Source organism: Colius striatus, unplaced genomic scaffold (assembly GCF_028858725.1).
Source record: "Colius striatus isolate bColStr4 unplaced genomic scaffold, bColStr4.1.hap1 scaffold_35, whole genome shotgun sequence".
In the NCBI taxonomy this organism is placed as follows: Eukaryota; Metazoa; Chordata; class Aves; order Coliiformes; family Coliidae; genus Colius; species Colius striatus.
In genome coordinates, this window is record NW_026908519.1 from 61,977 (window position 1) to 76,399 (window position 14,423).

The 14,423-nt window shown below is 58.8% G+C and overlaps 2 protein-coding genes across 3 annotated transcripts; both read right to left on the minus strand.

Annotated features, from left to right (window-relative positions):
• Positions 1-1,192: 1,192 nt before the first annotated feature.
• Positions 1,193-2,490, minus strand: LOC133629245 (C-type lectin domain family 2 member B-like). Its single transcript, XM_062019900.1, has 5 exons — positions 2,445-2,490; positions 2,050-2,145; positions 1,723-1,907; positions 1,379-1,479; positions 1,193-1,304 (listed from the first exon to the last, which is right to left on the minus strand). The coding sequence occupies exons 1-5, from the start codon at positions 2,488-2,490 to the stop codon at positions 1,193-1,195; spliced, it is 540 nt and encodes a 179-aa protein (XP_061875884.1).
• Positions 2,491-11,028: 8,538 nt separating this feature from the next.
• On the minus strand, positions 11,029-14,233 carry LOC133629240 (C-type lectin domain family 9 member A-like). Of its 2 annotated transcripts, XM_062019893.1 has the most exons (6): positions 14,093-14,233; positions 12,022-12,171; positions 11,818-11,949; positions 11,579-11,733; positions 11,276-11,391; positions 11,029-11,168 (listed from the first exon to the last, which is right to left on the minus strand). In XM_062019893.1, the coding sequence occupies exons 1-6, from the start codon at positions 14,217-14,219 to the stop codon at positions 11,045-11,047; spliced, it is 804 nt and encodes a 267-aa protein (XP_061875877.1). In that variant the 5' UTR covers positions 14,220-14,233; the 3' UTR covers positions 11,029-11,044. The 2 variants fall into 2 exon arrangements, with proteins under 2 accessions (XP_061875877.1, XP_061875876.1); XM_062019892.1 differs by having other exon boundaries at positions 11,579-11,949.
• Between the last annotated feature and the right edge of the window lie 190 nt (positions 14,234-14,423).

A 14,423-nucleotide genomic window follows, 5' to 3' on the forward strand; every position in this document is an offset into this window, starting at 1 on the left:
GAGGAGAGTATAAAAGGAGGAACAGAACGACTCTCGTTGCGCAGTTGGTGGAGCGGTGACTCCCCCTGTCGCCCAGCGCTGTGCTTTGCTTTTTCTTTTCTGTGTTAATAAATTGGTTTTAATTGGCTTAAATGGCCCATTGTGCTCATTTATAACAGTAACTATGAATGAGCTCCCCCCTCAGGCTCCTCCAGACTGAACAGCCCCAGTTTCCGCAGCCTTTCCTCAGAAGGAAGATGCTCCAGTGCCCTGATCATCTTGGTGGCCCTGCACTGGCCTCTCTCCAGCAGTTCCCTGTCCCTCTGGAGGTAGGGAGCCCAGAAGTGGACAGAGGACTCCAGATGAGGCCTCATCAGGGCATAGCAAAGGGGCAGCAGAACCTTCCTTTACCTGCTCCCCACATTCTTCTTGATGCCCCCTGGCTGCCATTGGCTTCTTGCCCACGAGGGCACGTTGCTGGCTCATGTTCAGTTTGTTATCAGCCAGCACTGCCAGGTCTGTCTCTGCAGAGCTGCTCTCCAGCAGGTCACCCCCAGCCTGTGCTGGTGCAGGGGGTTGTTCCTCCCCAGCTGCAGGACTCTGCCCTTGTCCTTGTTGAACCTCAGCAGGTTCCTCTCTGCCCAACTCTCCAGCTGGTCGAGATCTCACTGACTGGCAGCACAGCCTCTGGGGAATCAGCTAGTGCTCCCAGTTTGGTGCCAGCAGGGAACTTGCTGAGGGTCCCTTTGTCCCCTCAGCCAGGTCACTGATGAAGATGTTGAACCAGACTGGCCCCAGAACCCATCCCTGTGGAACTCCACTGGCTACAGGCCCCCAGTTCAATTCTGTGCCACTGATCACCCCCCTCTGGGCTCTGTCACTCAGCAGCTCTCCATCCACCTCACTGTCCACTCATCCCAGCCACACTGCCTGAGCTTTCTGATGAGGATGTTGTGGGAGACAGTGTCAGAAGCCTTGCTGAAGCCAAGGTAGATGCCATCTGCTGCTCTCCCCTCATCCAGCCAGCTGGTTATGTACTCATAGGAGGCATCAGGTTACTCAGGTTGATGTGAAACTCTGCCCAACCCAGGACTTCCCATTGGTGAATCCATGTTGACTCCTCCTGATAACCATCTTTTGGATGATTAGTGATGACATTCAGGGTGAGATAATCATCTCATATGATTCTATGATTCATTTTCCATTGCTGCTGTCACACAGCTTGGGGCTTGCTGCAGATGTAGGGCCGGTGCAAGGAGCAGCCTGAGCTTGCAACAGAGTTGTCAATCAAATAGACACAGTCTGCTTTGCCATGGACCAGAGAGCTGCAATGAGAAGGATCCTGCTGGTACTGCTGGGTCAGGGGCTGTGCCCAGCCTCAGCCCATGATGGGACTCACCTGAAGGTGAAGTTGCTGCCATCCACTCTCTCCAGGTGCTCACCCTGTCTCCTCACACCTACCCAGCAATCCAAATCACCTTTGATGAGCTGCAGAAACTCCTGGGGAGGACAGAGAAGAGAAAACAGTCAGGAGCTGCTGCCAGCAGCACACCAGCCACCAGCCCAGCACCTGACACCCAGCAGCAGCTCCAAGGAGCTTCAGAGCTTCTGCAGCAGCTCAGCAACCACAGATGTGCCCTGGGCTCCACATCATCCCCTGTGCATCCCTCCCTTCCAGCCCACAACTGGAGCTCTGCTAGAGGGCTGCAGTTACACCAGCACCCCCCCACAGCCCCTCCTCACCATTTCCCACTCCTCCTGCAGCATGGCCAGCGACGCCCCGTGCCCTGAGCACTGTGCTTGGCTCCAGGTCCAGTTGCCCTCCCGCGCCGAGACGTAGTAGCACATGTTCCGGTACCCGACCCAGTCAGAGGCACAGGATGGCACCGGGGCCCCAGGCAGAGCTGCCCCCGCTGCACGGCTCCCTGCTGCACAGGGACAGGAGGGCAGGGAGGGAGCTCAGAGGATTCCCCTCGGCACGGAGCGGGGCAGCAGCTCCCTGCGGCCGGGAACGACGCAGCCCCGGGCTCCTCCCACGGGGCTGACCCGAAGCCGTTGCTGCTCCCTTACCCGATTGTACAGCCAGAGCCACCGACAGAGCCACGACCAGAGCCAGGAGCACAGCCAGCACCAGGGCACACACTGCATGGTGTTTGTTCAACTTGCCTGGAGGAGTAAAACGCCCCGACAGTGAGGACGGGGTTGTTCTGGAGCAGGCACAGCCCCCACACCCCCACCACGCGCTGCCCGGGGAACTCGGGAGGGACCCAAACAAGTGATGTTGGGTTTAAAAGCCGAAACTCAGCCAAAGAGGCTGAACCTGGCAACAAAGGGCTCCTGTAGCTTTATGATGGGAGACTCTTCCACACCCAGCTGGGCACCACCCTGAGCATCCTTCCCACGGGCCACACGCCACAGACACGCTGCTGCCGTCCCTCGGGTCACAGCGGCGGCTCCGTACTCACCCAGACAATCAGAGTCTTTTTGGCTGGAAGAAGTACAAGAAAGCATCGATGTCTCTTGCGAGTTGTTTAGAAAAACACGCTCAGATTCAAGTTTTACTCCACAGCTGCTGTCGTTGTGCTGGAGAGCTGGAGAGCTGATGATGCCCACACAGTGGATGGGGAGGGTGAATTCTGGAGCTGACCGGGCTGTGCGATGAGCCCTGGGCTGGGGAAGGCGATGGCAGCTCAGTTCTGCTCCGTCCCTGCTCTCCCTGAGATGCTGCATCCCGTTCCCAGCACCTGGGGAGCTCAGTCGTCAAATACCAGGTCACAGCCAAGGATACAACTCCCCGAGTATCCCCGATGGCTTTGCCCACAGCGGCTGCCCGGGAAGCCCTGAACGGGGAAGGATGAACGATGAAGGAATTGCTTCCCACGGGGTGTGGGCACTCAGCACCTCCCGGGCAGGGAAGATGAAGGAGGGAGAAGGACAGAAAAGCCTGGACAGCACCCGCCGCCTGCCTCAACCCTCTCCCCGGCTCTGGGGTGCAGCCTCGCGCCCTCCTGCTCCCCCCACCCAGGACCCTCCCTGCACCCCCAGCCTCAGCGACTCACCGCAGCGCTCCACAAAGCCCCCACAGCCCGAGGGCCGACAGGTACCTCCCGCATTTATAGCTCAGCGCAGCCGCCTCCCGCCCTCGCTGTGCCCGAACCGGCTTGGGCTTGTTGGTTGCGAGCCTCCCACGATATTATCACACACACATTGCTCGGTCTAGGAGTGTCCTTCCCAAGAGACGTGTTTAATTCTTCAGTTCCAGCCGCCGACGCTGATGCCATTTCCCCTGGTTCTCACCCCGCTCGCTCCGAGCCAGCAGCCGCCTGCAGCACCAGCAGCCCCGGGCCCTCCCCGCTCCCTCAGGCCGTTTGTGCACAGCGAGGGGTGCGGGGGATCACGCTGAGAATCCCCATCTCTGCCCAGGGCTTCAGCCCATCCCTAGCGATACATGTTCAGTTTTGCTGGGAGGCTCGGAAAGGTGCCAGTGATCTTCATCTTTTGGCTCAGCGTGGTGAATGCTTTGCTTACTGATTCATAGGCCTGACTTTGAGCTATTGCCTTCTTGTCAAGACAAACACATGGTTGCTGTTTACTAACCCAATTCTGGGCTTCCCAGCTCCAGAGGGACAGGGAACTGTTGGACAGAGGCCAGTGCAGGGCCACCAAGACGATCAGGGGACTGGAGCATCTTCCTTCTGAGGAAAGGCTGCAGGAACTGGGGCTGTTTAGTGTGGAAAAGAGGAGACTGAGGCAGAGTCTCATGAACACAAGTATCTAAAAGGTGTTTGGCAAGAGGATGGGGCAACATTTTTTTCTGTAGTGCCCAGTGACAGGACAAAGGGTGATGGACAAAAGCTGGAACACAGAATGTTCCACTGGCACAGGAGGAGAATCTCCTTTGGTGCTGAGGTGAGGGAGCCCTGGCACAGGCTGCCCAGGGAGGGTCTGGAGGCTCCTTCTCAGGAAGTTTCCAAACCTGCCTGCACACGTTGCTGTGTGACAGGATGGAGGGGAAGCTGCTCTGGATGAGCTGTGGAGGGCTCTTCCAACCCCCTCACTTTGTGCATCGGTGATTTCAGTAACAGTGGGGGTCGGATTTGGGGGGGCTGTGGGGGAACGAGGTGTGATCAGAGGAGAGGGGCCGGGTTTCAGGGATGACAGGGTCCAGCAGGGTGTCGGCTGCAGAGCGGGAAAGGTGCCCCCAAGCTCCCCGCCCGCCCATCCCCGCCGACCCCCAGCAGCAGCCCCGGACCCAGCGCCCGGAGCGGCCCCATCGCGCTGCTCCGCTCCGGCCCCGCCATTGGCCACCCGCCCGCCAATGGCAGCCCGATCCGCGCGTGACGTCACCGGGCGCTGGGCAGATCGCGGCTCCGCAGCTCCGAGGCGAAGGCGCCGGCGGCAGCGCGGGGGGACAGTGGGGGGCGGCCACAGGGAACCGGGGGGTCCGGCCGAGCCCGACTGGTCTCATTATTCATCCTGGCCTGAAATGGTCCCCAGTATCCACCTTGAACTGGTCCCAGTGCTCATTCTCAGCCTGAACCCCTTCAGCCTTCGATCATGTCCAACACCTCCTTGGTTTGCATCCCCTCACTCCCCCAGCCCCATTCCTTCCTTCCTGCTCCCCAATTCTCATCCCCTCACTCCCCCAGCCCCATTCCTTCCTTCCTGCTCCCCAATTCCCATCCCCTCACTCCCCCAGCCCCATTCCTTCCTTCCTGCTCCCCAGTTCCCATCCCCTCACTCCCCCAGCCCCATTCCTTCCTTCCTGCTCCCCAATTCCCATCCCCTCACTCCCCCAGCCCCATTCCTTCATCCCCTCACTCCCCCAGCCCCATTCCTTCCTTCCTGCTCCCCAGTTCCCATCCCCTCACTCCCCCAGCCCCATTCCTTCCTTCCTGCTCCCCAATTCCAGCAGAACTGCTCAGGTTGGTGGTTTCTATCCTTTGTTTCCATCCCCTCACTCCCCCAGCCCCATTCCTTCCTTCCTGCTCCCCAATTCCCATCCCCTCACTCTCCCAGCCCCATTCCTTCCTTCCTGCTCCCCAATTCCCATCCCCTCACTCCCCCAGCCCCATTCCTTCCTTCCTGCTCCCCAGTTCCCATCCCCTCACTCCCCCAGCCCCATTCCTTCCTTCCTGCTCCCCAATTCCCATCCCCTCACTCCCCCAGCCCCATTCCTTCCTTCCTGCTCCCCAATTCCCATCCCCTCACTCCCCCAGCCCCATTCCTTCATCCCCTCACTCCCCCAGCCCCATTCCTTCCTTCCTGCTCCCCAGTTCCCATCCCCTCACTCCCCCAGCCCCATTCCTTCCTTCCTGCTCCCCAATTCCCATCCCCTCACTCCCCCAGCCCTATTCCTTCCTTCCTGCTCCCCAATTCCAGCAGAACTGCTCAGGTTGGTGGTTTCTATCCTTTGTTTCCATCCCCTCACTCCCCCAGCCCCATTCCTTCCTTCCTGCTCCCCAATTCCCATCCCCTCACTCTCCCAGCCCCATTCCTTCCTTCCTGCTCCCCAATTCTCATCCCCTCACTCCCCCAGCCCCATTCCTTCCTTCCTGCTCCCCAATTCCCATCCCCTCACTCCCCCAGCCCCATTCCTTCCTTCCTGCTCCCCAGTTCCCATCCCCTCACTCCCCCAGCCCCATTCCTTCCTTCCTACTCCCCAGTTCCCATCCCCTCACTCCCCCAGCCCCATTCCTTCCTTCCTACTCCCCAATTCCCACCCCCTCACTCCCCCAGCCCCATTCCTTCCTTCCTGCTCCCCAATTCCAGCAGAACTGCTCAGGTTGGTGGTTTCTATCCTTCGTTTCCATCCCCTCACTCCCCCAGCCCCATTCCTTCCTTCCTGCTCCCCAGTTCCCATCCCCTCACTCCCCCAGCCCCATTCCTTCCTTCCTACTCCCCAATTCCCATCCCCTCACTCCCCCAGCCCCATTCCTTCCTTCCTGCTCCCCAATTCCAGCAGAACTGCTCAGGTTGGTGGTTTCTATCCTTCGTTTCCATCCCCTCACTCCCCCAGCCCCATTCCTTCCTTCCTGCTCCCCAATTCCCATCCCCTCACTCCCCCAGCCCCATTCCTTCCTTCCTGCTCCCCTCCTGCTTCTCCTCTCTCCACTTGGTGCATGCAGACCCCTTTCCCTGTCCCCTAGATGGCAGGGCTGCATCCCTTGACACTGAGACCCTGCTGGAACACCTCATCCTGGGAACAAGGACCCCTCCCACTCACAACTCGTTACCACACAGTCGCCCAAAGCCAATTCCCAGAATCACAGAATGATGGGGCTTGGAAGGGCTCCCAGAGGTGGATCCACAGCAGGTTCCCCTTGATTATGCCACACAGGAACGTGTCCAGGCAGGTTTCAGAACCTCCCGAGAAGGAGCCTCCACACCCTCCCTGGCAGCCTGTGCCAGGGGTCCCTCACCTCAGCACCAAAGGAGTTGCTCCTCCTTGTGTTAAGTGGAACTTTTTGTGTTCCAGCTGATGGCCATGGCACTGGACACTACAGAAACAAAAGTGTCTCCCCATCCTCTTGATAAACACCTTTGAGACCCTTGTAAAATCGCTGCTCCTCACGTGCAGCCGACAAGTGACCCAACGCTCCGGATGCACCTGACAGAGAAATGGAGCAACGGCCTCACTTTGAGCCCCCTCAAACTGGCAGCAAGTTGTTTTGGCTGCTCAGTCAGGTGATTTACAGCTCAAACACAACTGTTTTGGTGCTCTGGGCTGTTTAAGCTGCACTGGCACTGTTAAATGCTTTTAACCCCTTGCTGGCAATTGTCTCCTCCCTCCTCACTCCAAGTCCAAACCATTGCATGAAGGAGTCAATGAGGAGAGAGGTTGGGGGTGTATGAATGAGGAGGGGCTGGAACTCAGAGGAATCTGAGGAGGGGTCTGTGAATGAGGCATCTCTGGGCTCTGGGGTCTTTTCCCCCCTTTGGAAGTTGTTGCTTCATTCATTCCAGCTCTTCCATTGACTCACTTTGATTTCTCTCTGGATACATCCCATGTTTGTGATTATAATCAGGATAAGAGCAACAACCAGGAGGATTAACCCTTTGAGCACCATGGCTCACCACCCCTTTCCTCACCATCCTCTCTCTTGGTGAAGAATGTGATTGAACCAATCATTGCCAGCTCTGTTCCTGGTGGCTTTGCTCTCTGCTGCTACTCATCCCATCCAAGAGCTTTAGCAAATGATCAGTTGTGTTTGGGATATGGATGCAGCAATGTTCCAAATCCAGTTCTGCCCCAACAGCATCCCCCAGCTCCTGGTGCTGAAATGTTAGAGCCTAAAGATGAGTCTGGTTAAAAATATGTTCCCCATCCAATTTAGGGAGCCCACACCCCCCTTGTGTTTTGGCCAAGAGCAACTCTAAAGCCACTCTATTCCATGAAGTCATTTTTGTATTGGCCTAAACTTGTCTATTCATGGTTTGGATTTCCTTTGCTATTGGTCCTGAAAAGGTCTCTACCTGCCAGGGCAGATTCCTCTCAATACTCTATTTCCCAAGGCTCTGAAGCCTGGTACCAGGAAACTCTGAAGCCCCCATCCAAATTCTGCTGCTGTCTATGGTCCAGCTCATGATCTTCATCTGACTTTCTGTCACTTGAACCCATCCCAATATTGTGTTTTGTTTAGAACTCCAGTGAATTGATTCTCTCTGGCCTGTATTTTGGTGGTGATATCTCATGACACCTCTCTGGTGCTACTCACAGCCCCTGTGCTCTGGCTGCTTCCTTGGCAGACTCTTCTGTTGAACTGTTTCTAACATTTCTTGGAGTGTCACCAGTCAGCAGCCTTGGCAGAGCATCAGCACCACTTGTTGTGGCTGACCCATCTTCTCTAACAGCTCCTATATTGGGATTAAATAGAACTAACCAGTGAGCCTGCTGAGTTCACAAGTTCAGAATCACTCCAAACACTGACCATTTCCCTGCTGAAAGCTCCCAAGCCCTCCCTGAGGCCATTAACTCTGTCCTTTGTGCTCATCTATGTGCAGGTAGGGCTGCAGCTTCTCCAGCCTCACTTGGTGGCACCACAGCACATCCAGCTGCCCGTGCTCCTCCTTCCACACAGCTGCTGCCACCAAGAAATTGGTCCCATTCAGCCTTTGCTCATGGAACATCCTTCAGCTGCACTTGGCTGCAGGAAAGCTGCTCTGGAGGCTGCAAACAGCCATGCACCAGCTGCCCTTCCTCTGCCCCTGCTGGCAGGAGAGAAGTGGGATTCCATAGCCTTGGTACTTTCAATCCAACGTCCCCCTGCTCCAGGAAAACAGCTCTGAGCCTTCAGCATGGGACTGGGGCACAACCCATGAGCACCCTTCTGTTCCAGTCCTCTGGGAACTGCAGGAGCTCCAAACACAGCCCAGTGTTGCCTGAACTGTCCCTTTGTGGGCTTCTCGAAGCAGGAGCAGCACAAGGGCTGTGAGGCAGACTGCCCATCCCTTCCTGACACTGCCCCAGGCTTTGCCAAAGGATGCTCCTGCTCTGGCTCCTGCTCCTGAGGGAGCACTCCCAGGGCAATCCGGAGCCTTTCCCATCCGAACCCTTCCCACGCTGCTGCCACATTGGGCAGCGCTACCGCTGGGGCTCTCATCAAAGCCTGTGGCTGCTTTGGAAAGGCATCTCCACGCTGCTCAGCCCACCCGAAAACATTTCCTTCTCCCTCTCCAGCTCCGTGCAGCGCTTTGGCTGGTGCTGCCAAACTCACGGTGCAGGGGCGGCACCACCCGGCCATGGCCGGGAACGCTGCGAAGGGCTTTTGGGGCCGCCTCGTCCCTTTGGCACATCTCTGCCTTCCTCTCCCTTCCCAGCCTGAGCTCATGGGCTGTTACTTTCCTCTTCTCAGCCCTCTGGCGCCGGGTTTCAGTTGGATCGGTGCTGCTTGTGCTGCTCATGAGCAGCCAGGAGTTCCCACAGCCCACACAGGGGAGTCGCTGCCTTTGCCCCTTCCTCTGGCAGCCCGGGGGATTCTTCCTCATCCTGCAACACTTGGCCCTCCAGGTCTTTATCTTCAGGTGGATGCCCCTGAATTTCCCTCTCTGGAGGCAATTTGCACACTGAGCTGACTCATCTCTCCCTCACAAGGGCCCAGGGCAACCAGGTGCCCAGAGACAACCCTCAGTGAGCTGGTAGAAAGCTGCTTTCCTTTATTACAGAGCATGTGGGATCCCTCCCCCAACACCTGAGACACAAAACAACACACCTTACATACGCTCCAGAAACTCAACTCCCCGCCTATTAGCACCTCATTAATATGCAAATGAGGCCGACTTTTAGCCTGTGGGTGCAGAGTTGAGCCACAGATACTCAGCATGTTCTGCTTTTAGCTCAGCATCACCATTAAGGTGTTAACTGTGACACTGATTTCTCTGTTAAGCAGAAGTCTCACTCTGGACGCTGTGGCCTTGCTGAAGTGGTTTGGAAGTTGTTAATCTGTTTTGGTTCACTATTTATAGCCAAAACATCAGTGTGTGGTGCCCTAAGGCTCCTCCCTCAGCTGCTTCTCATCTTGCAGCCCCCACTGCAGCTCTCTGCACAACTCAGCAGCAGCACTGGCACTTGGGACACTCTTGAAGCCTCTGCTCACAATCTTCTCACCATTCATCAAAGCCCAAATCACGCTGGTAAACGAGGGGGCTGCACAGGACTCGGAACTCTTTCAAGCCCGGTATCAGCTCAGCAAAGCAGAAGCAAAGCCACATCGTCTCTACCCCACTGCCGTGGTTTTGCCCAGCCAGCAACAAAGCACCACGACAGTCTCTTGCTCACTGACCCCCATCCACCCCCATCCTCCTTAGGAGAGGAGAAAAACAGAACCAGGGATGTTGTGGATGGGGACAAGGGCAGGGAGGGCTCAGTGCCAGTTACAGCTCTGGCCGTTAGAGAGGAGAGTCAGAGGAGTTTATTCTGCCGAATAGAAGCAGAAGAGACAGCAAAACCAGAGCAGGGTGATGAAAGAAAATACAAGCAGCACTTGAAGATCTCCTTCCCTCATCCCTCAGCTCTTCCCGGGCTCCAGCTGCTGCTCACAAACTGCTCCAAGTGCCCACAGCTCTCAGCTTCCACACTCCTCTCCACAGCACGCAGCGGGGGCTCTGCTCCAGCAGCCTCCTCCTCTCTTCCCTCGCTCACCTTGGGTTCCACATGGGCCCTTCTCTCTCCTCCAACTCCTTCCACCCCCAGCAGACGGTGAAGAAGCAGCAACAGCAAGAAGGAAGAGGAGGAACCCTCCTCTGCCGGCTGCTTCTGCTGCAGAAAGTGACCATGGAGGCGCCTCGTTGGCTCAGCCCCAGAAGTGGCTCTGACTCAGAGCCGGGGAAAGTTCGGAGCAACTTCTTCCAGGAGCCACCGTTGCAGCCCCTTCCCCATGAGCAGAAACGGCTCCACACAAACCCGTGGCACTGGCTCGTGTTTATTCGCTGCCATGAGTGTGCAATAAGGATTGGGGAAGGGGGCGGGGAGCTGATACAGACCCTCCCAATAAAGACCGAGCAGATGACAAAGCCCTTTGCAGGCAGCTGGAAGAAGCCTCAGCCTCAGCAGCCCCAGCTCCTCCTGGGTGACACTGCCACGGGGACACTGTCCCCTCCCCACAGCCCACACGGCTGCCCCTGCACTCACCCGCGACTCCTCTGCGGCTCCTTTGCCTCAACATTCCCCGGCCCCGTTCCCGCCGCCGCAGCTTCAAGCGGCTCCTTCAGCGGGGAAGGGAAAAAGCGACGGGAAGAGAAGCAGCGAGACCAAAACCCGCTGCCGCGTTTGCAGCGGCTCCCGCTGCCCGGCTCGGCACTGCCGCCGGCCGCCGAAGCTCCTCCGCTGCCCGGGGTGATGGGTTTGGGGTCCGGGGGGTGCAGGGGGTGAGGCGGGGGCTGGCGCGGGGCATCAGGGAAAAGTCCGGCCTGAAGGGAACGATGGGGCTTGTTGGGGGCTCTTGGGGGTCCCCTCGGTGTGTGTCCCCTCCCCGCACCCCCATGAGAAGAGCAGGAAAAGGCAGAACGGGGGGAAAATGGGCTGTTTAAGAGATTCTTGAATCATCTTTATTGGTTGTGTTCGGGCTCAGAGCTCGATGGCTCCTCTCTGGCAGATCCACTGATACCTCGAGCCGCAGCCGGCCGAGCCGATCCTGTCCCAGCTCAGCACCCCGCAGGCGCTGCCCTCGGCGCCGGGGCTCGGTCGGAACCTGCGGGCGCAGGATGGAGCCCACGTCACGGCCCGAGGGGCCCCGCGCCTGCCGCTGCCCCCCCCGACAGCCAGCCCCTCGCTGCCTGCTGCCCCCAAAGCGCTCACCGGCTCTGCTCCAGGCGGGAGCCGTTCAGCCACGTCCAGCCCTGCCCGGCCGACGGCAGCAGCAGCCCGAGCCAGAAGGCGCGGCTGGGGTTCTGCAGCATTTCATTCACGAAATCCTGCAGCGGGGACGGACCCCGAGGGACACATTGGCACCCCAAAACAAGCTCCAGCCCGCCCCGAGCCCCCAGCGCTGCCACAGACACCGTAGAGCCTCGGGCACCCATTGCCGGGCGAGCCCTGAGCCCTTCCCCGGCTGCGCCCAGCCCCGTTCCCACGCTGTCCCAGTGCCCCCAGTCCCTTTACCAGCTCGTCCTGGTCCTCCAGCATCAGCAGCTCGGCCCCCCGAGCCACGCAGTCCTGCCGGCTGCCGCTCCAAGGGCTCAGCCCCTCGGACACCCGATAGCACTTGCTCCGGCGCTGCGTCCAGCCCGCGGGGCAGAGGCTGCAGCGCCCCCCCTCTGCGGACACACGCACGGACACGCGAGGGCTCGCACGGAGGGGCTCGGGGGAGCCGGGCCATCCCTTGCAGGGGGGCGTGTTACCTTGCAGGGGGCACAGGCTTCGCCTCAGCTCCGGGCAGCCGCAGCTCACGCCGCCACAAGCGCCCGGCAGCGACGCGTTGCCGCTGCCCGCGGTCCCCTCGGCTTGTCCCCTCGGCGTCAGCAAGCGGGACACTGAGACAGACGTGAGCCCGGGCACGGAGGGGGCGCACGGTCCCCTCCCACGGCCCCAAACAACAAACTCACGGCAGAGCACGAGGCCGAGGGCCAGGGCGGCCGTCAGGGCCCCGAGGAGGCGGCAGCACCGGGGGGAGATTCCTGCGGGGACACTCGGCTGCCGCGGGGCAAAAGCCCCCTGGGGGTCTCGCCGGCTGCATCCTGCGCTCAGGGGAAGGGCTGCGGCAAAGGAAAAGGGGGCTCGACAGCATCTGTCACACCACAAGCCTGGTGAGACCCCAAAGCCCCCCCCTGCACCGAGTGACCCCCGTAAGGGACCAGCAACAGGACGAGGTTCACCCACATCTCTCTGCTCCATCTTTTTGGGGTCACTTTTGAGTGGAGGCAGCACAGAGTGTGCATCTGACCATCCCCATCCCCCCCAAGAGCCCCTCCAAGCCCTTCCTCGCTGCACCCGTGCCTCAGTTTCCCCACCTCCAGCAGCTCCTGGGGCCCCGATGGCTGGCATCACCCTTCTCCGCTCACACCGGCCATCACCACCCCGTGTTCTCCTCTCCTTCCCCACATTTGGCAGGGGGGAAACAGCAATTTGACCCCCCCAAATACCTGCATCCTGGAGGGGACCCGCCTCACCCTGCCTGTGCTGTGGCTCTAAGATGATGTACCCAGCCTCATCCTCCATGGTGTGGAAGGGCAGAGGGGGCAGGAGGGGGCAGGACAGGAAACCAAAGCAGCGATGGCCGAGTGACACCGATGCCATCGAGGTGCTCAGTGGCTTCCTGCCCCTGCTGCAGGGGAACAACCCCCTCAGCAGCCCTGACACCCAGCTGAGTGACACTGGGGAGGAAAGAGAGGTGTGTGGAGTGGATGAGGCAGGGGGTTCTCACTGCAGAGAAGGGGAAGCCTCTCTACACGAGGAGAAACTCCTTTGGTGCTGAGGTGAGGGAGCCCTGGCCCAGGCTGCCCAGGGAGGGTGTGGAGGCTCCTTCTCAGGAGGTTCCCAAACCCAACTGGACACGTTCCTGTGCCCCCTGAGCGAGGGGAACCTGCTTGAGCAGGGGCTTGGGCTGGATGAACCCTGCAGGACACTTCCAATCTCAATCATGCTGTGATTATCGATGCAGAATTATTATTGAGGTGATATTAAGGCAGTAATTAACACAATAATTAACACAGTGCAATTACTGACTCTTCCTCCCTGCACCCGTGCCTCAGTTTCCCCTCTGAAGCAGCTCCTGGGGTCCTGTCAGGCAGCATCACCCCTTCTCTGCTCACACCAGTCACCACCAACCCCTATTTTCCTCTCACCCCACAAAGTTTGTTGGGGAAACAGTGATTTTGAGCCCCCCATATAGCTGCCCCACCAGAGTGGAGGAACCCAACTCACCCTGCTTGCCCCCTGGCTCTAAGACCATGTACCCAGCCTCATCCTCCATGGTGTGGAAGGGCAGAGGGGGCAGGAGGGGGCAGGACAGGAAACCAAAGCAGCGATGGCCGAGTGACACCGATGCCATCGAGGTGCTCAGTGGCTTCCTGCCCCTGCTGCAGGGGAACAACCCCCTCAGCAGCCCTGACACCCAGCTGAGTGACATTGGGGAGGAAAGAGAGGTGCGTGGAGTGGGTGAGGCAGGGGGTTCTCACTGCAGAGAAGGGGAAGCCTCTCTACACGAGGAGAAACTCCTTTGGTGCTGAGGTGAGGGAGCCCTGGCCCAGGCTGCCCAGGGAGGGTGTGGAGGCTCCTTCTCAGGATGTTCCCAAACCCAACTGGACACATTCCTGTGCCCCCTGAGCGAGGGGAACCTGCTTGAGCAGGGGCTTGGGCTGGATGAACCCTGCAGGACACTTCCAATCTCAATCATGCTGTGATTATCCATGCAGAATTATTATTGAGGTGATATTAAGGCAGTAATTAACACAATAATTAACACAGTGCAATTACTGACTCTTCCTCCCTGCACCCGTGCCTCAGTTTCCCCTCTGAAGCAGCTCCTGGGGACCTGTCAGGCAGCATCACCCCTTCTCTGCTCACACCAGTCACCACCAACCCCTATTTTCCTCTCACCCCACAAAGTTTGTTGGGGAAACAGCATTTTTGACCCCCCAAATAGCTGCCCCACCAGAGTGGAGGAACCCAACTCACCCTGCTTGCCCCGTGGCTCTAAGATGATGTACCCAGCCTCATCCTCCATGGTGTGGAAGGGCAGAGGGGGCAGGAGGGGGCAGGACAGGAAACCAAAGCAGCGGTGGCCGAGTGACACCGATGCCATCGAGGTGCTCAGTGGCTTCCTGCCCCTGCTGCAGGGGAACAACCCCCTCAGCAGCCCTGACACCCAGCTGAGTGACACTGGGGACGAAAGAGAGGTGTGTGGAGTGGATGGGGCAGGGGATTCTCACTGGAGAGAAGGGGAAGCCTCTCTACAAGAGGAGAAACTGCTTTGGTGCTGAGGTGAGGGAGCCCTGGCCCAGGCTGC

Excerpts from the sequence above, each read along its gene's own strand:
- LOC133629245 (XM_062019900.1), bottom strand. The coding sequence starts at position 2,490 with ATGCTTTCTTGTACTTCTTCCAGCCAAAAAGACTCTGATTGTCTGG. Across the intron at positions 2,146-2,444 it reads AAAAGACTCTGATTGTCTGG|GCAAGTTGAACAAACACCAT; the intron begins GTGAGTACGGAG and ends TTACTCCTCCAG. Across the intron at positions 1,305-1,378 it reads GGCAGCAACTTCACCTTCAG|CTCTCTGGTCCATGGCAAAG; the intron begins GTGAGTCCCATC and ends TTCTCATTGCAG.
- LOC133629240 (XM_062019892.1), bottom strand. The coding sequence starts at position 14,219 with ATGGCATCGGTGTCACTCGGCCACCGCTGCTTTGGTTTCCTGTCCTGC. Across the intron at positions 12,172-14,092 it reads AGAGCCACGGGGCAAGCAGG|CCCTTCCCCTGAGCGCAGGA; the intron begins GTGAGTTGGGTT and ends CCTTTGCCGCAG. Across the intron at positions 11,169-11,275 it reads TCCCGCCTGGAGCAGAGCCG|GTTCCGACCGAGCCCCGGCG; the intron begins GTGAGCGCTTTG and ends CTGCGCCCGCAG.